The sequence below is a fragment of the Neofelis nebulosa genome, chromosome 7 (assembly GCF_028018385.1).
Source record: "Neofelis nebulosa isolate mNeoNeb1 chromosome 7, mNeoNeb1.pri, whole genome shotgun sequence".
In the NCBI taxonomy this organism is placed as follows: domain Eukaryota; kingdom Metazoa; phylum Chordata; class Mammalia; order Carnivora; family Felidae; genus Neofelis; species Neofelis nebulosa.
This window is the reverse complement of record NC_080788.1, coordinates 38,231,425-38,258,828: the sequence shown is the minus strand read 5'-3', so window position 1 is coordinate 38,258,828 and position 27,404 is coordinate 38,231,425. Positions and strand designations below refer to the sequence as shown.

The window sequence follows — 27,404 nt, the reverse complement described above, 5'->3', positions numbered from 1 at the left end:
ACATAACATTGTGTGTGTCAACTATATGCAAATAAAAAAAAAATTAAGAACTACAAGATTTTTGAAATCCCACAATTTGTATTCTGAAATAGAAGCACAGACTTTCAGTGTTCATTACTGGGCTATAATTGGACCAGGTATGAAGACAAACAATAGGCTTGATTTTTGAAGGTGCTAGCTGAATAATTCTGAGATACACCAATTGTTCTTCCCTAATGTGAATAGAAAGGAAAAAGGATTTGGTCTTAGGAATGACATGGCATAGCACTCTACGTAGAACATCTGGGTGGGTCTGCAGTGTTTGGAGGGAAATTTTTAGCTATCAATGCCTGGACTAGAAAGGAAGAAAGATCTCAAATCAATAACTTAACCTTGTACTGTAAGAAATTAGAAAAAGAAGAGCAAACTACACGCAAAGCAAGCAAGAGGAAGGAAATAAAATTAGAGTGAAAATAAACAAAATAGATAATAAAAAATAGAGAAAATCAATGAAACCAGAAGTTGCTTCTTTGCAAAGATAAATTGACAAACTTTTAGCTAGACTGACCAAAGAGAGAGAGAGAGAAAGAAAGACTCAAATGTCTAAATTGAGAATGTAAGGAGGCTCCTTACTGCCAACCTTACAGAATTAAAAAGGTCTGTAAGAAAATGAAAAGGGGGCACCTGGGTGGCTCAGTCAGTTGAATGTCTGACTCTTAATTTCAGCTCAGGTCATAATCCCAGGGCCATGAGATCAAGCCCTGCATTGGACTGTACACTGAGTGTGGAGCCTGCTTAAGATTCTCTGTCTCTCTGCCCCTTCTCCCCATTTGTTCGTGTTCTCCCCCCCCCCTCCTTCCCTTCCTCTCTTTTCTCTCTCTCTCTCTCTCTTTCTCTCTTTCTCTATCTCAAATAAAAAAATAAAATGACAGGAACAATCATATGCCAGCAAATTGGATAACCTAAATGAAATGGACAAATTCCTAGAAAAACACAAACTGCCAATACTCAAGAAATACAGAATCTGAGTAGAATTATAACAGTAAATAAGATTTTTTTAAAACTTCCCACAAAGGAAAGCCCAGGACCATATGGTTTCATGAGTTTGTCATGAACTGTAACAAATGTTTAAAGAAGATTTAACACCAATCCTTCTCAAACTCTCCAAAAAATAGAAGAGAACACTCGCGATCTTCTTCTATGATACCAGTAGTATCCTGATACCAAAGCCAAACAGACTTCACAAGAAAACTTATCAATATAAATGCAAAAATGCTCAAGAAAATACCAGTAAACTGAATCCAGCAGCATATAAAAGAAATTATACATCGTGACCAAGTGGGATTTATCCTCAAAATACAAGGTTGGCCCAATGAAAATCAGTCAATGTAATATACTAGATTAGTAGAATAAAGAACGAAAATCCCATGATCATCTCAGCAGATACAGAAAAAGCATTTAACAAAAATCCACCACCCTTTCTTGATAAAACACACACACACACACACACACACACACACACACACACACACACACAACGAAGTGGAAAGAGAAGGGGACTTCAACAGCCTGATAAAGAACATCTAATGCCCCATAGCTAACATCTTATTTCATGGTAAAAGACTAAAAGCTTCCCAACCTAAGATCAGGAAAAGACCAGGATGTTCACTCTCACCACTTCTGTTCAACTTTGTTCTAGAGATTCTACCCAGGAAAATTAGTCAAGAAAAAGAAAAGGTGGGGCGCCTGGGTGGCTCAGTCGGTTAAGCGTCCGACTTCAGCTCAGGTCATGATCTCGCGGTCCGTGAGTTCGAGCCCCGCGTCGGGCTCTGTGCTGACCGCTCAGAGCCTGGAGCCTGTTTCGGATTCTGTGTCTCCCTCTCTCTCTGACCCTCTCCCATTCATGCTCTGTCTCTCTCTGTCTCAAAAATAAATAAACGTTAAAAAAATTTTTTTTAAAAAGGAAAAGAAAAGGCATCCAGGTTGAAGAGGAAGATGTAAAACTATATTTAATAGATGACATGATATTTTGTATAGAAAACACTAGAAAATACACACAAAAAGACAGTTGATAAATGAGTTCAGCAGGGTTGTAGTATACAAGAACACACAAAAATCAATTGTATTTCTATACACATGTAATCCAAAATGAACTATCCAAAAATGAAATGAAAACAATTCAAGTTACTCTCTCAAAAATAGATAAACATTAAAAAAAATAATAAATTTAAAAAAGGGGGCTCCTGGGTGGCTCAGTTGGTTGGACATCCAACTTGGGCTTGGGTCATGATCTCGCGGTTTGTGGGTTTGAGCCCCACGTCAGGCTCTGTGCTGACAGCTCGGAGACTGGAGCCTGCTTAGGATTCTGGGTCTCCCTCTCTCTCTGCCCCTTCTCTGCTCATGCTCTCAAAAATAGGTAAACATTATCATCAAACGAATCAAAAATAATAAAAGACTTGGAAAACCACAAAACATTATTGAAAGAAATTTAAGACCTAAATAAACGGGAAGACACCCATGTGCAGGGAATGGAAGACTTAATATTGTTAACATGGCAGTCCTCCCCAAATTGATCTCCAGATTCAGTGCAGTCTCTGTCACAATCCCAGCGGGGTCTTGCAGAAATGGATGAGCTGATCCCAAAATGCATAGGGAAATGCAAGGAACTCGGAATAGCCAAAACAATCTTGGGGAAAAAAAAGAGAGAGAAAGTTGGAGGATTCATACTTCCTGATTTCATAACTCCAAAATTACTGTACTCAAGATAGTATGGTGTTGGCATAAGGGCAGGCATATGGAATAGAATGGAGAATCCAGAGATAAACCCACACATCCATGCTCAGTTGTTTTCCAGCGAAGACGCCAAGACCATTCGGTGGTGAAAGAATCGTTTTTTTTTTGACAAACGATGCTGGGACAGTTGGATGTCCACATGCAAAAGCATGAATTTGGACCCCTACTGCTATCATATACAAAAATTAATTCAAAAGAGGTGAAAGACCCAAATGTAAGCACTAAAACCATGGAACTCCTAAAAGGGAGCATGGATGTGACACCCAAGAGCGTAACTGAGGGAAGAAACATGATTCTTCATCAAAATGTAGAATGTCTGTGTGTCAAAAGGTGGCATCGAAAGTGGAATCACTGCGATCACACCAGGGTTCCAGGCCAACCACAGGTCTTTTGTGCCTCAGGGCCAGAAGTGGGGGAGTTGATGGCTTTCCCTATAAGATCTTGTGGCCAGGAAAGGGGGCTTGACAAGAAGGCCACAGTGGGGACGAGGGAAGGAAGATGGAAAGGAAGTAGCCAGCTGAGTGATAGACAAAAACTGAAGGAAGTGGGTGGGGTGGGGGGTGTTGCTGTAGGGCCTGGCCTGGGGTCCTTGACGATGAATAAAGTAAAGCTTAGGATGGGAACAGACTCTCTTGGCATCACCACCACCACCACCATCATCATCATCATAGCTAATAACCCATCATTACAAGCCTCCCTTTATAAGAAGTCTGTACCTTCATTGAGTCCTTATGACTCTAACCATAAATTTTAATGAAGACATACGAAAGCCTCCACTATTAGCTGCCTGATGGGCATATGCACATCATTACAGTGGCATTAAAAAGAGCCCTTATGAATGGGGACAGTCGTCCACCTCACCAAACACCTGAACTCACAAGAACTCTTCACATAGACGCAGCTCCTCTGACATTTTCTAGAAATGCCAGCAAACATGTCCCATGCTGGAAGAAAGCAGTGTTTGATGGCGGTGCCCGCCTGGCAGAAGAGGGTGGAGGTTAATCACGCGGCTAGACGCTTTGACATGAACCAGGAGAACCCAGAGGCAGCTAACATCTCTGTTCTAGCAGAGGGTGACGTGTGAAGACGGGGATGAGAAGATTGAGGACCGGGAAAGGGGGAGGAAAAGAGGGAAGAGTCTACTTTGAAAGCACATTATTAAAAAGCTTCCAAGTTTTTCTCTCTGCCTTGTTTCTCCTACTGCTCGACCTCCACAGTGTATCTGTATTTTTAAAAATACAGGTCTCAACCTCTCAAACCTTCCGGGGATCACCCTATCCATAAGATAGTATCTCAACTTCTTAGCAAGGCATTTGAGTCTCTCACCCGTATTTATTTCAGCCTCACTTTGGGTCAGTCAGTGGTCTTCAGACTTGCTGCACGCTTTCACACCTGTGCTGGTGCCCCTCCCCCTGCTTGGAATGACCTCTTCAGCCTCTTCACCTTGCCCATGCCTAAGCATCCTCCAAAGCCCAGCTCACATGTCGTCTCCTCTTTGAAGCTGTCCCTGTTACCTTCCTACCTCTTCATCCTGCCACACTCCTGCCCAATGCTAGGTGGAATTCAGCATAGCATTGGTTACAAAAGCTTTGTTACAGTTTTTATCATACGGAATCAAATTTAGTTCTTGAGTTTGTCTTCTACTAGATCATGAAGTCATCCAGCCCAGGAATTTATCCCAACACCTGGTAGAGAGAATGGCCCAAGCAGGAGCTCAGTAAACGCTCCTTGGAGTAAATTAAAAAAAAAAAAAAAAAAAAAAAAATATATATATATATATATATATATATATATACACATATGTTGAAATATATATATAATATATATTAATATATATATTAAAATATTAAAAATATTTTTTTTCTGGCAGAGTTTTCCTACACAAAACTACTGAGGTCCATCCTATCCAGCAGAGAAGGGCCTCTGATCTATAACACAGCAGCTAAGTACAGAGGCCATCATAGAGAAACTCATTTCTTATTTTTTTTTCTTTGAAAATCTTTTTATTGAAATAATAAATTACTTAACAAACTTCACCCTTTTAAAGTATACAACTCAGTCCCAGAACATTTCCGTCACTCCACAAAGAAACCTAGTACCTGTTAGCAGTCACTCATAATTCCTCCGTCCCCTCCAATCTGTGGCAACCACTAATTAATCTATTTTCTGTCCCTGTGGATTTCCCTGTTGTGGACATTTCATGTAGATTGGGCCGTATAATACCTGGTTTTTGTATGTTTGGTTTCTTTCATTTAACATGATGTTTTCAAGGTACTTCCATGCTGTGGCATTTATCAGTAATTCATTCCTATTTATGGCTGAATAATATCCCGTTGTATGAGTATACCACATACCGTTTATTTATCAATTGAACATTTGGGCTGTTCCTGCTGTTTGGCTATTATGAATAACGATGTTATGAACATCTGTGTGCAAGTTTTTATGTGGACATATGTTTTCAACTCTCTTAGATATATACCTAGAAGTGGAATTGCTGGATCATATGAAAATTCTATTTAACTTTTTGATGAACTTCCAAACTATATTTCACAACAGCTGCCCTATGTTATATTCCCACCAGCAATTTATGAGGGCTCAAATTTCTCTACATTCTTACCAGCACTCGCTGTTTTCTGTTTTTTGTTTTTGCTTTTGTTTTTGTTTTTAATTATAGTCTTCCTGGTAGATGTGAAGTAGGCTCTCTTATGGTTCTGATTTGTGTTTCCCTTGTAATTGATGATGCTGGGAATATTTTCATATGTTTATTGGCCATTTGAATAACTTCTTTGGAGAAAGGTCTATTCAATTCCATTGTCCGTTTTTAAATTGGGTTATTTGTCTTATTATTGAGTTGTAACCGTTCTTTATATATTCTAGATATGAGAGTCTAAATGTTTTCTCCCATTTTGTGCATTTTCTCTTCACTTTCTTGGTGTTCTGTGACACACAGAAGTTTTAAATTTATTTTTTTGGAACTTGAAACCATTCTGGTTTGATCAGAGGGTGGGCAGGCTTAAATCTCCACCCTATCTGTACCCACCTTTGGCACCCACATAAAAGTTCTTGGAGTTCCATTAATTATAGTATGAAAACCTTTGATTGTATCCCGAACAGTCATTCCGTAAACCTGTATTAATCCCAGAGCTAGGTATTGGGGTTAGGGATGCAGTTGCTACCATTAAAATTTTTCTACTCTAGTCAGGGAAGCAGACCAGTAACAGTCATATCTAAATAGATCGCTTGAAACTGCCGGTAGTATAAGTCATGGGGGACTTGATGGCCTGAGCTCTCAGGAGCACACTGGCTCTTTTTTTAACCACACATAAATGGGTATTTACGACAAGGTTTTTAATGATGTTTGCAGCTATGGAACTTCTATAGTAAAAAGTGTGGACAAGGTGCTGGGAAACACAGACAAGAGGGCTGATGATAGAGAGGATAACGTACCAGAGGTTTCTACAGAGAATGGGACCCCAAAGAGCAAGGGGGAGTTAGGCTCAGAGATACCTGAAGCCCCCACCAGGAGTTCATCATGGCTGCAGTGCTTGGCTGAGTTTTAACAGATGAGACCAGGGCCACATTTCAAAGGATCTTTACACTGTGCCTAAAGGCATTTTCGGGGGCGGGGCATACCGAAAGCTTTAAACTGGATTGGTGGAACCAAATTTGTGTTTCAGAAAAATCACTGACAGGGTTGTGGAAGGTGGTTTGGGAAAGGCCCTTAGGAAGCTATAGCTCTGATCAGAGATTATGAGGGCTTTCACTAGCCTTAGCATGTTTGAAGAGTATTTAGGAGATAGAATAAACAGACTTTGGCAAGTAATTGGATGTAGGGGAGAGTGGAGAGGTGGGGTCAGGGATGAAGCATGCAGCTTGGGCAGCTAGGCCCTCACGGGCATGAGTCCCACAGAGAGAAAGACATGTTCACGGGAAGAAGACGATTAGCATTCTGTTCATAAGATGGCACCACGTGCCTCATTCAAGATGCTATTAATTCCTGTTCTAGACCCAATTATAAGTAGTTTTATCAACTAGACTCTAAGTACCTAGGCTTTTCATTTCTAGCTTTATACTGCTGCACCTAAAGTGCAGGGGTCACTTATGAATATTTGTTGAATGAAATGTATACATAATTATAAGAACTTACTACCTGTCTTTTCAAGACTTCAGAAGAACCAGTCCAAAAAGTAAGAGAGTATATGATGAGAAGGCACTTAACTAATATATGTGGTCCTTTATCGAAATTCTAAAGTCTAGCCTTAATCTCTATGGTTTACAGAATGTTTCCCCAGGGAAACATGTTGCTTTCCCATAACACTCCATTTTACAGATGAGGAAACTGAGTGACAGTCAAAGGATATGGCTCTTTCCACTTACTACACTATAACTGACCTTGCCAGAAGGAAAAAGTGGCAGCTGAACATTCTGACATCACAAAGAGAGATTATTTTAAAAGCTATAGAAAAAACAACTTAGAAACATTGCAGACATGCCCCAAGGGCATAGATCTATTGCAACACAGTTTGGTTTCGCTGTCTATAAGAATGACTCCAGGTCTTTAAGAAAGAATTGAATTCTATTCTGCATATCTGTTTAAATCGGCAGGAAGGAGCTTGACTCCTTTTAGAAAGATTTATATATACCAAAGGTTTAACTCCTAAAGCCTCCGGTTGTCTTAAAAAGATTCATTCATGGAGAATCACTCATTCCCAGACAGGTTACTGAGGGCTGGTTAACTGAGGAGCTGCTGGGCTGTGAACACAGCAGGTGCTCTCTGGGGGCAGAGGGTTGGGGTGAAAATGGTTGCCTAAGAAAATCTCCCTGGAATTCAAAAAGTGGTATTAACCAACCCCAGAGGAAATAATATGCATTCACTTTTTTGCCTAGGGGACTTTGCCATCATTCTGGCTTCTGAAGTTAGTAAAAAGTAAAAGGAATCCTCATCCCCTCAGCTCCCAGCCTCCAAAGGCTGGCCTGTTCCTTTTACAATATGTAACTGCAGGTGGTTTACAGTGAGACAAGAATTGCTGGCCTGAGCTTTCTGATGTCCTATGCAGGCCCTGAGCTTCTTTCCACATAGCTAACACTCTGACCACTCCAGTAAATGGGTGTCGACATGCAATTCCATGATGTTTATAACTTGTATGAATTAGTGACTGAGGCATTAGAAACTTGGTAAGTTAATACAAGGGGATACACAATAGTCTTGTCCTCCAGCGATATTGCTAACTAGACCTGTATCCCATAGAGTTGGGAATATATAATTGTTGGGACCCTGAAAACTGATACTCCTCTTTTATGTAAGGCAGCCTTTAGAAATCTAATACCTCCTTTGAAAAGTCCAGTATGCTTAAATTAATGCAGTTTGGCTGGTTTGAAGATTGAAAATAGGTTAGCATTAAGGCCATGATTCCTTTAGTAATTACTTTTTCTATTGGTAATAACTGTTTCTTTAGAAATGACATTAACATTCTACCAAAACACAGCAGTAATCCAAAAGTTAATGTTCTGTTCCTTTATAATTATATTTAATTCATATTTATGAGTTGTCGGGAGGGAGGAGAAAGAAAGAAGTGAGTTTAAAAAATGTAACAGAAGAAACAAGTTAAAAGCAAAATTTTTCCTGATAGTCTGAAGGATGTACAAAGTCACCTAAATGGAAAAAAATAATTTCCAAAGACACAGTTATATAAATTCAGATTTTATTAGCTACTGCTGAAAAAAATCTGTATTTTTATTATTTCCTAGTGGCACTGAGTGAATTCAGTGGATAGACTTTCACCATTTCTTCTTTTTCACTAACTGAAGTATTAGCATAAACGTCCCTATGATTTAGATTTCAGTAAGTCAATTAGATTTGGGTTTTGTTTGTTTGTTTTTAACCAGGAAAAATTCTGCATCTTTAGGCAGTCATTGAACAAGTAGCCTTGTGTTGTTTTCTTTGAATTGTCCATGAAGCCTGATGTATTATTAATGAATTAATTTCTTGGTGGTGGAGGCGTATGAATAGCGTTCTGTGAATGGGCAGTTGCCTGGTGGGGCCAGTTTTGGCTGCTGTCATTTAACATGTGTTGCTCTATTGTGAAGTCTTATCCAGCCGTAGGACAATGCTCATTTAATCCACCATGATGGGACCTACACACCCTGAGCCCAAGTTGGATGCCAGGGTCAGTTACCCAGCAGCTCAGGCTGGGGCACTGCTCCGCCTCACTGCCGAGTTGATGTAATCATTTTGCCTGCCGTTCATTTTCCCTAAACCAGGGAAAACGCGTATGTGAACAGTGCAAATGTTCTCAAAAGAGATTCCAACCCGATCGGCTGGGGTGTTGCCTCCATTCCAGAATGGAGGCAGCGTTCCAGGGAGTATAAGTTCCTTCCTTCCTCCTGGAAATGGAAGCGTCTGGGCCCCCAAGATCCCTGATGTTCTGAGGTCCAGAGTAGCAGATGGCATTATGATTTTCCAAATCCTGATGAACATTCTAACTGAACTTGTTCATTTCACAGTGTGTAGTTCTATTTTTTTTTCACTTCCTCCCCCTTCTTCCCTCCCTGTCTCCCTCTCTCCCTGTCTTTGTTCCTCTCATATTGACTAATTTTAAACCGACGTGCTATCTTCTTTACCCAGCTTTAAATTCCCTTCTCCCCGAGTTTATTGTTTGGAACCAGGTACAGCACAATTTCACATACCGTTTCCAGCCTTTGAGTCACAGCTCACACAGCCTTTGAATTTGTTTATCAAAATGTGTGAGCGGCTACCACCAGCACTCCTCCTCCACGGAGCCCCTGGAAGTTCAGCTTCCCCCTTATCCATAGCTTGCAGCACAGGTGGCAAACGGTGGTGATTATTCTAACAGTCGAGTGAACATCAGGAGGACATACAGTGTGACGATGTGGTCTTTGGATTTCAGGGAGTTCTCGGAGTCTGACTTGATGGTGTTATGGCTTGTTGATTTTTCAGGACACGGACCTGCCAGGTTCTTGCCCTTGAACGGTGTGTGGATGTAGTTCAGGTGTCTCTGTGCCAACCCCTTACCTACGAAAAGAGGAATAATTCCTTTCATTTCGGAATCTGTTAAGCGAGCGTTATTATTCTCCCGGAGATTTTCCTCTTTTGCTTTTGTTTAATATAGCTGATGATCTACCTGTAATCTAAGATTTCTTTTAATCAGCACTCCTGTACATAGAACCTGGTGAAGTGTGTATATTAACATTATAATTTAAGTCCGGGATCAAACATGTGTAGCTGGACTTTTCCTGAGGAAAAAAAATTGACCTCACCAGCATATGAAATTCAAACACTATATAGGGACAAGGTAAAACCACAGGTAGGAATTGCTGAATAATTACCTTTAGACCAGCCTGAGCAGGAAGCTTCCCACGAGGGTGAGCTCATTTAATGGTTCCTAAAACTCAATCTTGTGGATGTCAATGGTCATGCTTGATTATTTGCAGTAGTGTTTTATGGAAAAGCAATAGAAATGCATTGGGAGGCTACAGACAGAGAGGACAATAACGGGTTTTACTTTTGTAAATGAAATCCCTTTGGTATGAGACAAGCATGTTTTTTGCTGTTCTGCTTATGCCATGGAAAAGGGAGGTATATGTGGATGTTAGTGTGCAAGTATGTGTGTAAGTGCGTGGGTGTGCTATTCATACAGACACCTGTAAATATTACTGTGCACTATAGCCTATGACCAACAAGTGACCTAAAATAAAAAGAGAAAAAACAATGTTTATTAGCTTTGGAGAGAAAACAACTGTAAATATGGTTTAAAAGATTAGTCCATTTTCCAGTTCTCTACTATTTTCAAGGAAATTTATAAAACATCAAGATCTCTGCCATAGGTTTAGAAAATCTCTAGGTAAATATAAATCTTTTACGTGACAAAAATTGTAGAGTAAATGATGGGTTAGTTTTGATGTTAATGACGACGTGTTTTCCTCTTCTCTTTGTATCTGGATAACTTCTGGAACATGTTTACGAGAAAAAAAATAGGGAAAATCTTTATGATCTCAAAGTTCAGTTACCTACAGACAGATTCCTTTAGACCTATTCATTTATATTTTGTGGGTTTTATAAGCCATCGGGTTGTGATGTTTCCTTGGCTAACAGCTGGGTCTCCCTTGCTTTAAGGGCTTATAGGTCAGGTGGATGTTTCAGAAGCAGAAATTCAGGCCTTTTGCCCCTGGTGCCAGGTCCTTCTAAGACAAGTTAAATGAGCTGCTACTGTCAGCCCAGACCCAGTGGACAGAACTTCACACCAAAATGCCCACACGTGTAATTTGTCACATCTGGCAACCCAGAGCATGGGGTGACCCGGTGTGGAAATTGAATCATCTTTCACTTTCTCTGCTCAAGGCTTGATGTGGAATGGGGAGTAAAAGGAGGGCTTTCTGGCCTCCAGCTGAGGAGGGTCACAGACACTCTTTTCTGATGATGTCCATCTGCAAGCCTTCCTAAATTCAAAGCCTCATTCCCAGCCGCTGTCCCTCCTAACACCCCAAAGATTAGGTTGGTTGTGTCTGCATTGTGAAATCAAAAATACACATAATGGCAAAATACCGATTGTTTCCTCACAGAGTGACCATGTTTTTAGTAAACTGAGTGTTGTTTATAAGCATTGACTGACTTTGTAAACTCCAGTGTGTAATTACGGTTCACTCATATCTTAAACTGGGCTGCCTCATTCTCTGACTGACCAGGAGCACCTATCCATTTCCCACCTTTCTCTCTCTGACAAGATGTGACTATCTTCTCCCCGCCTACCCCCACCCCTGCCACAGTCTGTTGTAGCGGCAACTTACGGGTGCAAACACTGAGGACCTTCAAAATACTAAAACTGAGCTAATTTCCCAGAATCCACCATTGGATGACCCTTTGGACACATAGATTTTTTGGTTTGTAGATAAGCTTCTGCGGAGATCTTTAAAGGTGAGGGTGCTTTTTCTGTGTCTTTTTTTTTCTCTTGTTTTCAAACAAACCAGGTTTCCTCTTCAGTCAAGAGGAGACTTATCCTATGGATCCTGCAGGTGTCTCGTGAAAATGCTATTTTAAGGCAGTGAACAGCGGAGACTCAAAAACCAATTTGGGGTCTAACAAGGCAAAATTCTGTTCTGCCTGATGTGAAGCCACTGGAATTACAAACATCCTTTGACCCCAACACTGTGGACAAAAGTGGAGCAGTCTAAGAGAGCCGTGGCAATTAGCGTGAGTCCCAGTGTGTAGGAACAGAAATCGTTGGGCCAAGCCAAAGGAACATCAGGCTTGAATTAAAAAATTTATTTTTTAAGTATTAGTGCATAACTCACTACTGATCAGACTCCACGTGCTGTTAACTACCTACTGGCTTGATGACTTGAGGTCTAGAAATGGGTTCTTAAAAATGTTGGAAGGCTTGCCATATTCTGTTTAACTTGCCAGGCTGGTTTAATCTAACCACATCCCAACTGATCATAGAATTCACCAGCTGGCCAACACCTTGATATTTTGAGAAGTGGCCCTTCTGTCTTCCTTCTCTTACTGCCAGTAAGTATAAAATCTTGGTTTGAAGGAATGTCTGTTTTGCACAAAGAGAAGGGAACAGGACACAGATTAAAATGAATGCCAAGCCCTTACTTGGCCATTTCCTCCATCCTGCAGGGCTGCTTATTAGGGGTGCACACCTTATCCCCCTGAATAATATACCAGTTCTTTAAGGTTATGGATTAAATATCAGTCATCCCACAATGCCAGGCTCAGAGCCTTTCACATGGTAGGTGGTCAAGAAAACTATTGACTGAATGAACCAATAAATAAGTAATGAATGACTATCATTTTTTTTTTTCAGAGAGAGAGTGCGTGCATGTCAAGTGGGGGAGGGGCAGAGGGAGAAAGAGAGAGAGAGACTGGGTGAATCTTAAGCACACTCCACATTCAGCGCAGAGCCCAACATGGGGCTCGATCTCAGGACCATGAGATCATGACCTGAGCCGAAATCAAGAGTCAGACACTTAACCAACTAAGCCACCCAGGCGCCTCAGACTATCATTTTTATACAGTATTTCATGTCTGTGCCTTATGAGTGTCTGAATTAACTACCATATCCTTGTCAGGTTTCATTGTGATATTAATTATGAGTTAAAGGGAAAAATTAAATCCTCAGGTTATTTTCTTAAGCCAAGTTCCCTTAACTGCTTTCCATTTGAGTAGTTATGCCAGCCTTTCCCCTTACATAAAGCTAAGCTCTGCCAAGAATCCGGACCTCATCAGAGTTTTTAAAAATAGGTCCCTACCTTTTTCTTTCTAAACTTTCTGTTTCAACATCATTTTAGATTCATATGCAACTGTAAGAAATAACATGGAGAGGGCCTGTTCACCCTTCACCCGGTTTCCCCCAGTGGTAGCAGCTCATAAACACAGTACAATGCCACAACCAGGATATTGACATGGATAGAATCCACTCAGTTTATTCAGATTCTACCAGTTTTCTACGTACTCAAGCGTATGTGTGTGTGCACATGTGTGCACAAATGTCGTCATGGATCTTTTCAAAGCCAAGAAACATCATAGTTAAAAAAAAAAGCAAAACTCTACATTTAAAATGATGATCTCTCTTTTAAGTAAGTGATTCCAAAAGCCTCATCTGTGTTTTCTGTGTGTCGAGTACCCAGCCTATCTGCCCACGCTCAAGTCATAAAGTGTGCTTATTGACATACTTAGTCTGCAAGTGAACTAGCAGCAGCAGTGACTGGAATCAGACCTCCTTCTCCCTCCCCCCTCCCCCACTCTTTGACTGTGCAGGTACGTACACACACACACACACACACACACACACACACACACCAACTCAGATTTTCTGCTGCTTGCCTTTTTTTATGCCTGAGTACCTTGCTGACAAGTGCTAATAACAAAATACCCAGAGAGAGTCCAGTTGAAGTTAGCATACATTAAACATTCTGAACTTGTCCTTTTGCTCATAGATTGTGCATAATTAATAATTAAACAGTTTCAGTTGTAATGGGTTGACCTTCCTGAACTGTTCATTATTCACAAGGCAAAGGCATCACTCAAACTTTTTTCCCGTTGTCCTTCGCTGTTCTCTAGCCTGCCACGTGCTTGTGTTCCAGTTGTTTAGCAAAGGGGGCTGACCAGGTAGTTACAGAAACCTCTGAGACTTGGAGACTGTCCTCCTTGATGACCAGAATTGCTTACTGAAATGGTTTATGGCAGCTGTTTTTATATAACAGTTGCCGGCTCGATAACAAGATCCAGCCTGTGTCCCTTTAGCAGGACTCTAAAGTTGATTTGGGACTAGAATCTCAGGTTAAGGCTTCTGGTTAAGGTTGTGTCCACTGCTTCATTCCATACCTCTGCCCTTAGAAGTTCAACAGAAGAGCTAACCCCCCAAAAAAGCCCTTAAGGTGAAGTATGGCACCCAGGGTCTTAAAAAAGAGTGACTTTTATTAACAATTTAGAGTCAGTTTCAGCCAGTCCTGAGAGTTATTAGTGTAACTGCTTCTCCAATTCGCGCTTATATTTTCGAAATGTATTTGTTCATCTTCCCTAAACCCATATTTGGCAGAGGACATTTTTGATAAGTAGCAGCAAGTACTTCACTAGATCCCTGAACCCCCTGGCATGGTTCTCAGTCTCCCTCTAACCTGGCGGTGACTGGATGCTCTCCCTCCCTGGGAGCTGCAGGGAAACTGGGACAGCTCCACTCTAAGCTGAGCCTCCCTCCCTCCTTCACGCACATTTGAATTAGATAATGAAATAGGCAAGTTCTTAGAGGTGTTTTACATGCTGATCTAAATAAACTTCTGATTTTACTTGCTTAAATATGAGAAAAGTATACTTGAAAATCCTCCAGTGTGGTAAATACTATCATTTGCTTTCCTTCGGAGTGTTAACTGCCTGTGTGCTTTTGTGGAGTGGTGAGGCTCTCAGAGGACTCCTTTGCTCCCCCTCCACCCCCATGTTGGTCATGGCATTCTGACTGCCCCGCCCCCCCGCCTGCCATTCAGTCTTCTGTATCTCAGAAAATTCTCCTTTGAGGTATGCAAGAGACATGGATTTTTAAAAGGAAAAGAAATACCTGGCATTATGCATGTGAGATTAGAATTCCTCCTCCCTCCCCCCAACCGCCCCCCTGCATCTCTGATGACTGATTCTTTCCAGGCACCCCTGAGAGGAGAATCCACTCTCTCTGGTTCTGTAAAGTCGACTTGGGCTGGCATTTTCACAAGTGAAATAAATTATTCATGGGTACCACCTAGTGTTCCTTAGTTTTATGTTATGAGGAACTTAACAGGCTACAATATCAGGTCTTAAATAAAATTAACTACCCATGCAAAGATGTCACATTTCCTCATCTTGTTTCTCATCCATGTTAAAATGACATCTTCATCAAGTTGCCTAGTCTATAATTCATTAATTTACTCTTGGTATCATACTTTGAAATGAGGTCCACAATGACATCATTTTATACCAGGATCTTCATAGAAAACCGGCCCAGAATTTTAACCATCTTGGTAAATATTCAGCCACATTAAGGCAGCAGGCTTTTCTCTTCCTAAACATTGCATTTTAAATCAGCTACTACTCAGACACTTCCAGTACCACAGCCTTCAAAAGTATCTCCGAAATGATGACTGAGGGGACTAACTACCTGATCAGAGCCCATAGTTTTTGTACCTCAGACTTTGAACCATTTTTTTACTAATAGTTTTTGAGACAGTGAAATGTCATTTCTTGAACTGGGCCTCGTAGGGTCTTGCAGGCGTGGTGATATATATGGCTTTCCTAAAACAGGCCAGGCTGAAATTGATATCATGTTTTATTTTTGCTCTTCAAACCGATGGGACTTCTGTGACCATTTTATAGTACCTTTATCGAAGACTTGTCATGTTATTGCGTGCCTTGTTTCTTTTGAGCGGACTGTTTAATCAGCCCCCCGTTTTTCATGTCGTCTCTGTGTAATGCCTGCATGTAATCCTTTGAACTTGGCAAGATTTTATTTCACTCCCGTTTTCCTTTGTTTTCCTTTCTTCTTGGAAACCTTTCTCTAGCGATGAGAATTTTAAGTTTATGATCACTAACTAACTAACCCTGCTCTGGATGAACAGAGTAAATTCAAAGAGAACAGATATGCAAAATCTAAGAATCATTTTGTTCACACTCCTTTTCTTTTAACCTCTTTGGGTTTTTGGGGTTTGTTGGTTTTTGGTTTTTGGTTTTTTTGTTTTTTGTTTTTTGTTTTGTTTTGTTTTGTTTTGTTTTGTTTTGTTTTGTTTTGTTTTGTTTTTGGCTGCTCTGACCCCCTCAGTTCCTTTTGATTTAATTGTGTTTTCCAGCAGTTTCCAATTGTTTGAATTGGAAACAAAGCCTTAATAAGAGTTCTAGTTAATTTTCTGTCTTGTAATTACCGATCTCATTTTTCTGATAATTGGCCACAGCAATTATATGTATATTTACTAATCACATAGGAGGCTGTGCAGTTGTATCTATCTGCCACCATTGATAATGACACGCATATTGCAGAGGTGCTTTTATCATCTTCTTTTTTCCACTACATCAAAGCTATTTCCTCTCGTTCTCAATAATGAATACATGCATGCATTTGACACAGTTGTGTGCTAGAGAAATTGTTTGGCTCCCACCAAATGCTGCATGCTCTGAGTTTCTTGCCTGCAGCGCTGGAAGGTTGTATGTAATGATATATTGCTCATCCAAATGGCCAAAGCACTCCAAAGCACAGTGAGATTAAAATAAGTCATTCCTTTGTTAATTTAAATAGGTGCATGTATCATACTTTGCAGGGCACTTTGTGTAGGGATGTCAGAGAGGAAAAAAGCCGCCGAAAGGTATTTTTAATAGCAAATGAGAATAGATGGGAATGGAGTCATTTGCAGCTGCCTACTTTATGTGGCTCTCTTGTTCCAACTGTAGGTCTAATGAGATGACTGTTAAAGTACTCTGCAGTGTAATTTCATTACATCCTGAGCCGTTACACTATAAACACAGTGGCGCTCTCTGTCATTCTTGGAAAAACTCCTAAATTCTTAAAGCCTTCCTTTGCAAATGGTAATGGGGTCTGCTCCCTGTGTTACCCGGTGGTTGTCATTTGTTGCTGTGTTGTTTCCTGCTCATTTGAGTGACTCCCACCTCCACCCCAGTTCTGTTTGGTGGTCAAGGTGGGAGGTTTTCATTGTGTCCTTAATTCACTGGTTTTCTCCTATGACGAGTTTGCCTGGACCGGCAACTAGGCTAAAATTCCTTTTCAAGAAACAGCTTCTCCCATAAAAGCCTTTCTATTCAAGTAAAAAACAGAAACAAAAACAAAAGGAAACCGACCCACATGATTCGGCAGGCAGTTAACATCGGTTGAATATACAAATAAATGTAAATAAAAGGGAAAGTGTAAATAAATAGCAAATCCAGTAAAAGAAACAGAGGTCAGCACAAGAATAATTTCACAGCTCTTTGTTAATTACAAGACCATTTGTGTGTTACTTAAATAATCATTAATTTCTCATTTACACTTTCGTACCTTCTTTCCTACCCTGTGGCTATCATTGTCCTTTTTTCACCTCCCCTCCCTCTTTGCTCTCATGTTTCTCACTATTGTAAAATGTGTGTGGCTTTAAATTTGGCGTTTTTACATAAACATGTGGGAGAGGGTGTCGACAGTCTTTTTAATTGGACGAGGCCTTATTTTCCTTTCCACATGTTGGTGAATCCCTGTTATATATTCTGCTGCTCCTTGGGGGGAGGTGGGGGTGGATATAAAGGAAGAAGAGGAATTGTTGTGACTTTTGGTGACTTGTTTCTCCTCCATCCCAGGATTCGCCCGTCCTTCCGGTTGGAGAGTTCTCCGAGCCATTTGTACATTTCATCACTCAGTGGTGAGCCCGTTTGCAAACATGCCATGCCCTCAATGTAAATGATACATGCCATTAACTCTGCGGCTCCGTGAGACCTTATGGCTCTCCCTGCTTCCTTTTGGAGACGGGAGGGACTTCGGGGCCTTGGGCAGATGGGGCAGCAAAGCTGAAGAAATTGTTTAAATTATGTAAACGTTATTTACACAAAGGGTCGTAAATGTACTTTAGAGGCTTTTTCCTGTCTTAATAAACAGCTGAGAGTCAGGCTACTTCTTGGAGCACAGATACTGTTGCTACCCAATTTTTTTTTTTTTTTTTAAGAAACACAATTTTATAGCCCCTATTGAACAGACATATGAAGCTTATTTTTATTAATGTAACCTCAAGTTACCCATAAAACTGTCTGTCACTTAGTGGAAGCAGCATAGTTTATTAATTCATCGGATTGTCAGTAAATAACTTTTATCCTTGGTTATATTTTAGACAGAGTACTGGTGTCCCATTTCAGTGAATTTTGATGTTTGAAAGACTATGAAAACATGGTTCCATTAGGCCCACTTGAACAGTTGGAGAACTGGGAGGAACCGCAGGATTTTGGTCAAAGGGGCCCTCAGAGCCTCTGGGCAGCCCCTCGACATTTGACACTTGAGGAAGGGTTCCTTTTGCACCCTCAGCCTTTTTCCCCTCAGTAGAACGAGGTCTCCTCCACCTGCCTCTTCCCCAGTCAGTGGCTCAGGCCCCGTCGCTCCACTGCCCCCCTTCTGTCTTCTCCCTCACCTCTGCATGGAGAGAGACAGAGACAGAGAGAGAAGGAAACTGGGAGCATAGCAGTGACCACCCCAAAGCAGGAGACAGAACGAACTAGAAACTGTTCTGGACATTCTGGAACTTTCTCATAACTGCCTCTACATTTCTTCCTCTCATTCACCGAATTCCATTCCATCACCCCTTCAGAGTCCTGTTCAGTGGTGGAAAATGAACCTTTCATTCCTGCAGTACCACGAAATGGTGCAGTCAGGAGTCCTTGCTAAACTGAAATGGTTGTACACTGTCCCCTTCCCCTCCCCACCCCCATGATCCATCTGATGATTACACTAAAGTGAAACCAAGAAATATTCCTTAATATAAATGTCAAGCTTTATCACCTTTTTGACTAAGTGTAATATGTTACCTCTTAATAAAAATGTCTCATACAGTTTATATTCCATAGACAAATATGTGAGAAAGAGATTCCCCCCCCCCCGACTTTAAAAATTTTATTAACACTGTTTCTATTTATTTAAAATACTAATATAATATTCTGTAGCTTTTAAAAACTGTTTTTACCCTGCAGTCATTTTATTTCCAAAGCATGCCATGTTGGAAAAAGCACATATATTGGCTGAACACTGGACTCCTGGGCTCATTGATAATATAGAGCCATTATCCAGAAATGTGAATTAATCTCTCTTAATTTCCTTTACATGGAATTCCTAGAAACACTCAGAAGCACATCATGGGAAAGACCCATTTGGAAATGCAGAAATTGAAACATAAACCGTGCCATTCCTAAACTGCCCGGGGTGCTGGTTTGGGCATCACCTGCCCCGGAGATGTGGGGTTTGTGATCAGACGGCTGTGCATCTCGCTGTGTGGCCTGAGACCCACTTGGGGGTGGGGGTGTAGCTGGTTCTGGGCAGATGGGGAAAAGCAGATAAGACTCTACCTTCCTTCTGCCCAAAAAATTAATCAGCTGCTGTGTAGAAGTTTTATAGAGACAGGGGGAGGGATAACCTGTGTTGAAATTTCCACAGATGTCAAGCCGAAACAGAAATGATAGTGGGTAATAGCCTTGTTTTCCCAAGAGATACAGCTACTTTGGAATGTCAGATTAGGACTGTTACCAACTCCACCGTCGAGACAGCTTGAATTACTTGCTAATGGATGCAGTATTTGAGAGGTGCATATGGTTATTTATAGGGAAGGCAAATGTCCTCGATGTCATTAATGGTTCATAACTACGGTTCTTATTTACCAAATGATCATTAAGTCTTTCTACTTAAAAAAAAAAAAATAGTCAGCAAATGCAGGGATTATATGATGGGTTTTCTTCTAGCTTGTTAGAGGTCGCCTTATGTAAAGAGAAGCATCTGTGTGATTTTGAAGTAATAGAAGAAGCAGTCATCTTTCATGACTTCGTGCCGCAGACACTCTGAGTTTAGCACAGATACGGCCACCAAATAGGTAGTTACCCATAGTCACGTCAGTGCCACGTATGAGTGCTTCATCGTGTAGCTGCGTACATGACACAGCTACTGATTATACGGACTGCATGTGAGACAAGCAATATTTTGTATGAGGAATGGGATTCTTTAAGCAGCTTAAACAAACTTAACTTCCCCCACGGCTATTTAATGAATATCAACTTGCATTATGTAGCCAGAATAAAAGAAAGTGGAGATAATGTTAACAGCCCATTTGTAATTTTATAGCATTATCTAGATTCCTGACGTCTTTATATATTATTTGTCATTCAGAGAAATAATGAAAGGAATAAGATGTTTTTTCATTTGACCTGATAGTCATGTTTCTTTTCTTATTACTTTATCCCAGTTACCAAAAAAGAATTATATTGTTCCCTAGATTTAAGTTGGAAATACATCGAAAACTGAGCCAGGAAGAAATATTGCCAGGGGTTTTTTTTTCACATTTTTAAATTCATGCTTCATCTGTATTGCAAGCATAACTCTCTCTCAAAAATCTTGGTGTTTCTGATTCATGAGAGTCTCCCAAAATCTGATAATTAAAGGCCAAAATAAAAGATAGGAATCTATGCTAATACTTTGGCCAGGAATTGAACTCGTAAATTTGAAAACATTCAGATTCCAGGAGATAGAGTCAACGGTGGGAAATACAGCACAAATTTGTAAGCGATACAGATAACGATGAGGTTTTTCCCCCCCTTTTACAGCATGCGAAAACAACCAAAAGAAAGACCAGCACCTGAGGACTTGATGGTAAGTACATATTTTTAGTTACATTAGAATTCTCTACTTATATGGCTGTGTTTAATATTCTGTTAAAAGAACCAGAATGGAATTTAAAACATCCACAGGCTCTGGAGAGGCCACATTACTTACTCCATTTGGGTAGGTGTTTGTGAAGCTCATAGCCTCAGATAGTCACTTTCTACTTTTTAAAAACCTACCACCTTTTCCAACACATAAGGCTGAACTGTCTTCCTTTGCCTCACACTCAAGGATCACAAGTTAATCTGGGTTACTTCCTTGTCCTCATTTGCTGTTACAGCCTCTCAGAATCTAGAGGATTGGTAACAGAAAAGAGAGTCAGCGTATTAAGTTTTTAGCGCAGTCCTACAGGAAATTCTCATCGTGGCATGGAGTCTTCTTGGATTCATGTAGGATGAAATTAGATTGGCTGCAAAAGATCAAGTTAATGTGAATCTTTGGTCTTTACTCAGAAAGAGACAACTCTAAGGCTGCGGGTGCTGTGTTCTCAGCTCCAAGGCCACTTTCTTTGATTGCAAATGACAGTTTTTAGTCAAGCAGGGAGAGGAACAGAGACGCTCCCTAGCAATTCCCAAATGGTCATTTATTTAGTGCAGATTGTTGATTTGACAGTGCACAAGCTGTTAGAATAACGCTAGCATCGAGCGTTAGTAAGTAATAATTATAGTCTGCTCTTTCTTACGTTTTGCTTAAACCGTTCCCTATCTTTACATTATTGCACTCAGCAAATTCCGGCCAATGTTCTGTCACCACTTTAACAATAAGCATTTTACAGATACCAGTTCAGAGGTTTTCATCCATTGTATGCCATCCTAATAAACATCCCAAGTGCCCAGACTTCTTCTATATAATGCAGATTTCATCCTGGAATATAAAATAACAGCATGTTTCCCTTTTGCATCATGAGTGCTTTCGAGGAAGGTAGTTTTCTCCTTCGTGTTACCCCTGAAGCAAATCTTCTATTTCAGGGTAGTTTCAAGTTAAAGTTCACCCCTAAAACCTCTGCAATTTATAACTGTGCAGGTTTCATATCTAGAATAAACTGGTCTTTTGGTGGTGGCGTCTCTTTGATGGTCGGGAAATTCTTGCAGTTAGTCACATTTGAGAAAACTTGGAACAGGTTCTAGAGATGGAGACCCATTTACCTTGTACATTATTATGCTATGGCTGGATAGCTCAGCTATTAAAACAAAGGAATAGGGTTTCATAAAACAGATATCTGTTTGTAAATGCATGTTTCAGTGCTGCAATGAGCTGGCCACTTATAAATAAAACACTGCAGATCGTACATACACCCGTAAATGCATATGGATGTATGTCTTGGTAAGGAATACAACTCCAGGGTGACAAGTCATAAAAACAAGGCTAAAGGCTGAGTACTTTCAGTGCCTTAGAAGCAAGTGTATGTAAAGGTGTGTGTGTGTGTGTGTAGAGAGAGACAAGGAATACATATTCCTGTAGCTCTCTTTACAACTGTGCACGCTGGTGTGTGCTGTCCCATGGTTTTAATTAATAAATGACACTAAATCCATAAAATACGGGGTGCCTGGGTGGCTCCGTCGGTTAAACATCTGACTTCAGCTCGGTTCATGATCTTGCATTCTGTGGGTTCAAGCCCCACAACGGGCTCTGTGCTGACAGCTTGGAGCCTGGAGCCTGCTTCAGATTCTGTGTCTCCCTCTCTCTGCCCCTCCCCTGCTCGTGCTCTGTCTCCCTCTCTCTCTGCCCCTACCCCACTCGTGCTCGTTCTCTCTCTCTCAAAAATAAATAAGCATTAAAAAAATAGACTTAGATTAGTTTAAAATATACATTAAACAAATAAAATCCATAAAATACAATGAAAAATGTAGTCAGAGGAAGCATCATCCTATACTTAATGTAACATGTTTAGGACTGTCCTCAGTTTGAATTAAGTGGACGTATTCCCTTGGGTGCCACACCGGTGAGGCCCCCTGGCTTAGAAAGGGTTCAGTGAGGAGGCAGGAAACTTGCAATGTGTGTGTGGCTCCTGTGGTCAAGAGGGCTGGGCCCTGCTTGCCTCTGACCGGAATATTGAGCCAAATAGGGAATGGGAGAGAAAGTGGCTTGTACCTGGCTTGAGGAACCTGAGTCACATCCTAGGAGCCCAATCTTAAGGAACCAGTTTTTTCATTTTTTTCTACCATATCAATGGCTTTAATTTTTCCTTTTCCCTCTCCACCTACAACCTATTTGATGGTGCTCCCATCTGGAAGCTGAGAGCATGCTCTGGAACATGAACTGTAGAGGATGTTTGTCACCGTGGGTGGGGGCCTGCCTTCCACAAAAAGAGCAGTTTATCTCCCAAGCGCAGGGACACCACCCAGCAGGGGACCGAAGTGGTCTGCACAGCTTGGGCCGCATCAACTGTGAGGCCTGCAAGACTCTCCAAACCAAAGGAAGAAAATCAGAGTGGGACAGGGTGGAAATACTGAGAGTTACAGATTCGTCACCAGGGAACTCCGGTGTGGCCGTGACCACCAGTGAATACAGCGAGTCCCACCCGAGTAAATCAGACCACAGGGAGGGGTGGGCCAGGCACATGGTGGGTGTGCAAGCAGTTTTTGTCTTTTTATTTGATGGGATGACCTTATCTGCAGAATACCCCAGCTTTAACACCATCATCTTTGCAATTTTTGACCATGTCAATCTTAAAGATGCAACGTACAATTCAAGTTGGGCCCTTGAGGCCACTAAAATCCCAGTGTTAGGACTCATCTAGGTGTTTAGCTATTTAATTCTACTTTATGTGGTTGTTCCTAAGATGGTTATCAGTTTTTATGTTCTAAGTGGAAGCATATGAAATCTGGACCAAGAAGTTTACTTTAACACTCACATTTTGAGGAATCTGGGGTTCATTTGAGCCGCTACACCTTTCTGGCATGTGGCCATCAAGCTACGTAAAGAACTCATTCAAAAGTCTTATCAGCCGCATCTGCATCATCTTCAGAGGTCATCTTCAGAACCAGATAAATGGTTGAATTCAGCAGATATTTATACACCATCATGTGCAAAGTCCTGTGCTAGATTCAACAGAAGATACAAGGAAGAATAAGCCACGTCCATACAGTCTTGCAGGGGACACAGCAAGTATACAGATCACTAGAATAAAGTAACTGCCATAAAAGAACAGCAGAGTCTTGTGAGGATCCATTTGGGGAAATGGGGAAAAGCTACATGGAGAAGGCAGCCTTTGAAAAGGGCCGTTAGGGGCGCCTGGGTGGCTCATTTGGTTGGGCGACTGACTTCGGCTTAGGTCATGATCTCGCAGTTTGTGAGTTCCAGCCCCGCGTCGGGCTCTGTGCTGACAGCTCAGAGCCTGGAACCTACTTCAGATTCTGTTCTCCCCCTCTCTCTACCCCTCTGCTGCTCTGTGTCTCTCTGTCTCTCAATAATAATAAATAAAGGTTAAAAAAAAATTTTTTTTAAAAGAAAAGGGCCTTTGGAGGATGAACTGAACTTTAGTAGAGCGTTTTTAAGGGGACATTCCAGGCAAAGGAAACAGGCTCCGCAAAGCATGAGTGTGTAGACGGCCAGACTTTTTCAGAGCATTGTGAAACCTCTGGTGCCTTTTGGAACAGAAATCATTTTGACATTGGCCTCGGGGAGTCCCAAAGGCACAAAGGTGGAATTCACCTAGGCAACACGTTCACCCCCTGGGTGATCTGTTAAGAAATTCCCCCTCTTGTAGAAGATACCCTAGTCCAAGTCTGAAAACTTTGACTTCACATAGAAGCCACGCACCCACCCACCCACCAACCTGTACCTTTCTTTGTGAGTGGACTTCTATTCAAGAATAGGGAAATCCTTCACCCTTTAGTCTTTTAAGACCTATTGCATAAATCAGGAGTCAGGGTTATACCCAAAAAAGGAAAACCAGCCATGGAGGCAGCCAAGAAAGTTCAACATGCTGACCCCCACCCCCAACACACTCTTTCTGCTCCTGAGAAAATGATGCCCTTATTAAAGAACCCACTTTCAAATCACCCGGGCATAAATTGCAGGAAAGACCTATGTCAGCGCTATCCCAGTTCTGTAACGTAGGACCCGCCAACTTAGAAGATAAGTTTCCAAGCTGTAGAAACTGTGGAGACGGCAGACAGAATGTTCGCCAGGCTTCAGACAACCAGGCAGAGATGTTGCAGCTTATGTGGAGTGAGGGACAGCTGTTGCCCACCGGGATGGGTTGGCAAGAACGCAGCAAGAAGGGAGAAGACCATAACACAAGGGTGATGGAGACGTTTTCCCCAAATGTCAATGATCAGGTTGAAGAACACAAAATAAAAACCAGACCTCTAAGTTCAGAAACAGAGAGACAGCTTGAGGTGGGAGCATGTTGAGATGGAGAGGTTCAGGTCTGGTTTGCTCTTCAAATTGTGGGTTTAAGTATTTGTGACTAAAAGGGATCTGGTGAGAGGCATTATTGAATAGAGCCTTGCTCAGGTAAGCCACGAGAATTCCTTCTGCTGAGTTAGTCTTCCTTTGGGGTTCTTTGGTAGGTAAGGTCAGGCTGTGATTTAGCAGGAAGGCCTCCACACTTCCCTTCCCTTCCCTTCCCTTGTCAGCAGCTCCACATTCCCTCCCTGCTTTCGTGTCTTCATCTGCAAAACAGAGGGGATAGACAAGATCACCAGTCCTTGACCTAGGGTCTGTGACTTCAGGAAGTCTGTTAGAGCCCCTGAAATTACATCCAACATCGTGTATGCATGTGGGGATTTGCATTCTTTCCTGAAAAGCAGAATTCATGGCTGTCATCAGTTTTTCAAACGGGACCGTGACCCTGAATGATTGTTAAGCTCCCTCGCTGCCTTTCATTCTGTTAGTTAGCGCTGTGCCGCCAGGACCAGAGAAGCAGCTCGGGAGGGAGGCATCCACTCGGAGGGTGCTGGCCTGGCATAGGGGAGAGAAGGGAAAAGCCCTCCCTGTGGGACTCAGCAGGGCTTCCCACCAGCTGTCAGGTGGCCCTTTAACCTCCCCAGCCTATCCTGAATGTGGGCCTTGACTCAGGAAGGGAGGGTAGGGGCCGTGGGCACCTCTGCAGTTACAATTTGGGTTCGGAGTGCTGTAGATCCTTCTATGCATTTAGAGTATTTCCAGAAGCTTTCCGTGTCTAAGCTCTATTTAATGGAATCTATGCATAGTAAGTAATCAGGTCAGAAGAAGCAGCATCCCGGTTTGAGATCAATCGCTGGCTAATACTTTATCTAGGCCACTTTATTATCTCATGCTGATCCGATTCCCATTCTCCTCCTTCTTTGTAGCATGCACTTCGGCTGTGGTAAAAGTACGGATCACATACATATTAAAAACATATACCCATTCTATCTGTATGTAAATGCGTGAGGCACAGCTGGATATTGCAGAGGAGTTTGATTTACTAATAGTTATTATCTGTTCTAGCTGTTCAGTGGCAGAGAGAATTTCAGAGAAACAAGCTGGCGCAGAAATTGTCTTTATGCTATTACTATACTGCTCTAGTAATTGTTTAAAAACATGGGTTTTCTCCTTAGGTTCCAATAATGTCTGTTATTTTGTGCATTTCCTGGTACATTCCAGAGCAGGGCTTCCTCCTTTAGCATTTCCTCAGGTTTGGGTTTTTTTGGTTTTCAATTCAGAAACACAGAATACAGTTTGCAATTGAAATTTGACATTTTGCTTAGAAAGCAAGTAAATCGTGGGACTGGAAATATAAAAAGCAGGTGTGGGATCTTGAGGGAGGGATGTCAGTTACAATCAAAATAGTGCTTTTAGATTTTTTTTTTTTCCCTGCTTCATCTAAATCCCAGCAGCTGCAAACTTGAAGGCATCTCATTTCTCAGAAAAGGCTTTATGTATAAGAGGTGGTATTGTTTGGGGGCTAATAAACACCAAACTGCTCCAGAAAAATCTGTTTAAACATTTAATTACTTGCAAAGAGATGTTAACTTGTTTAACTCCTCTAAATTAAATTGTCACTGGTAGCTTCTCTGCTTATCCAAACCTGATTGTAATTACATTTTCAGATAGTTTGGTTGCTTGGTCTCTCAGTTAATCAGTGGGTGTGATAAACTGGACATCTGCACAGTCCCTTTCAGAAACTGGAGAAAGCACCATGTCAGATTTTCATCTGGCCAGCACTTCAATTCCAGTGTAACTTTTGGATTTACACCAGATGGCTTTGTTCACCATTGTTAGCCCCAAACCTTTTGGCCACCGCAATAGTCAGAATGCACTGGACAGTCAAGAAGATGATTTTGTTCAGGCTGTTGCAATACGGAGAATGTTTACTAATGAGGAACGTCTCAGAGAAAAGGGAGGGGGCCAAGGTTACGGACGCAGGTAAACAGGAAGTCATCAGCCAGTCTTATGGAAGTCAGGAGGAAGGATGGAAAAGGGTCTGTGAGAGCAGGGTGGTCCTTTGTAGCTAACAAAAGAGCGGGGGAGACTTCTCATCTGTATTTTCTTTCTGGGAGCACAGGGCTCAGATAAAGTTCAGCATTACCACCACATTCCACTGAGCTCCAAGATGAGCTTCGGTTTATTTTGATCTAGAAGTTTACATGTCTCCTAAGTACAGATAGGAGGAAAGGCACATTTCATCAGCCTCCTTGCATATAGTGATCATGGACCACTCTGCTTGCAATCTAAATTTTGCAAGATGCTAATGATGATTTCACAAGCAATTCTAAACTTGGGTAACATTTACTACATCTACCACATCACCTGTGTCTTAAAGTTCATAATTTTAAAACAGACCCTTAGGGC

General features: G+C 41.4%; 1 protein-coding gene across 14 annotated transcripts in view; it reads left to right on the top strand.

Annotated features, from left to right (window-relative positions):
* MAP2K5 (mitogen-activated protein kinase kinase 5) overlaps positions 1-27,404 on the top strand; it is a 270,655-nt gene that overhangs the window by 211,345 nt on the left and 31,906 nt on the right. For 5 of the 14 annotated variants that reach the window (XM_058740627.1, XM_058740626.1, XM_058740628.1 and 2 more), the window contains 2 exons: positions 17,594-17,655; positions 20,585-20,630. The exons of 5 other annotated variants lie outside the window; for them this stretch is intronic. In XM_058740627.1, the coding sequence (XP_058596610.1) occupies positions 17,594-17,655; positions 20,585-20,630 (108 nt within the window). The remainder of the gene's footprint in view (positions 1-17,593; positions 17,656-20,584; positions 20,631-27,404) is intronic. 4 more of the 14 variants (XM_058740638.1, XM_058740637.1, XM_058740636.1 and 1 more) reach the window with 1 other exon arrangement.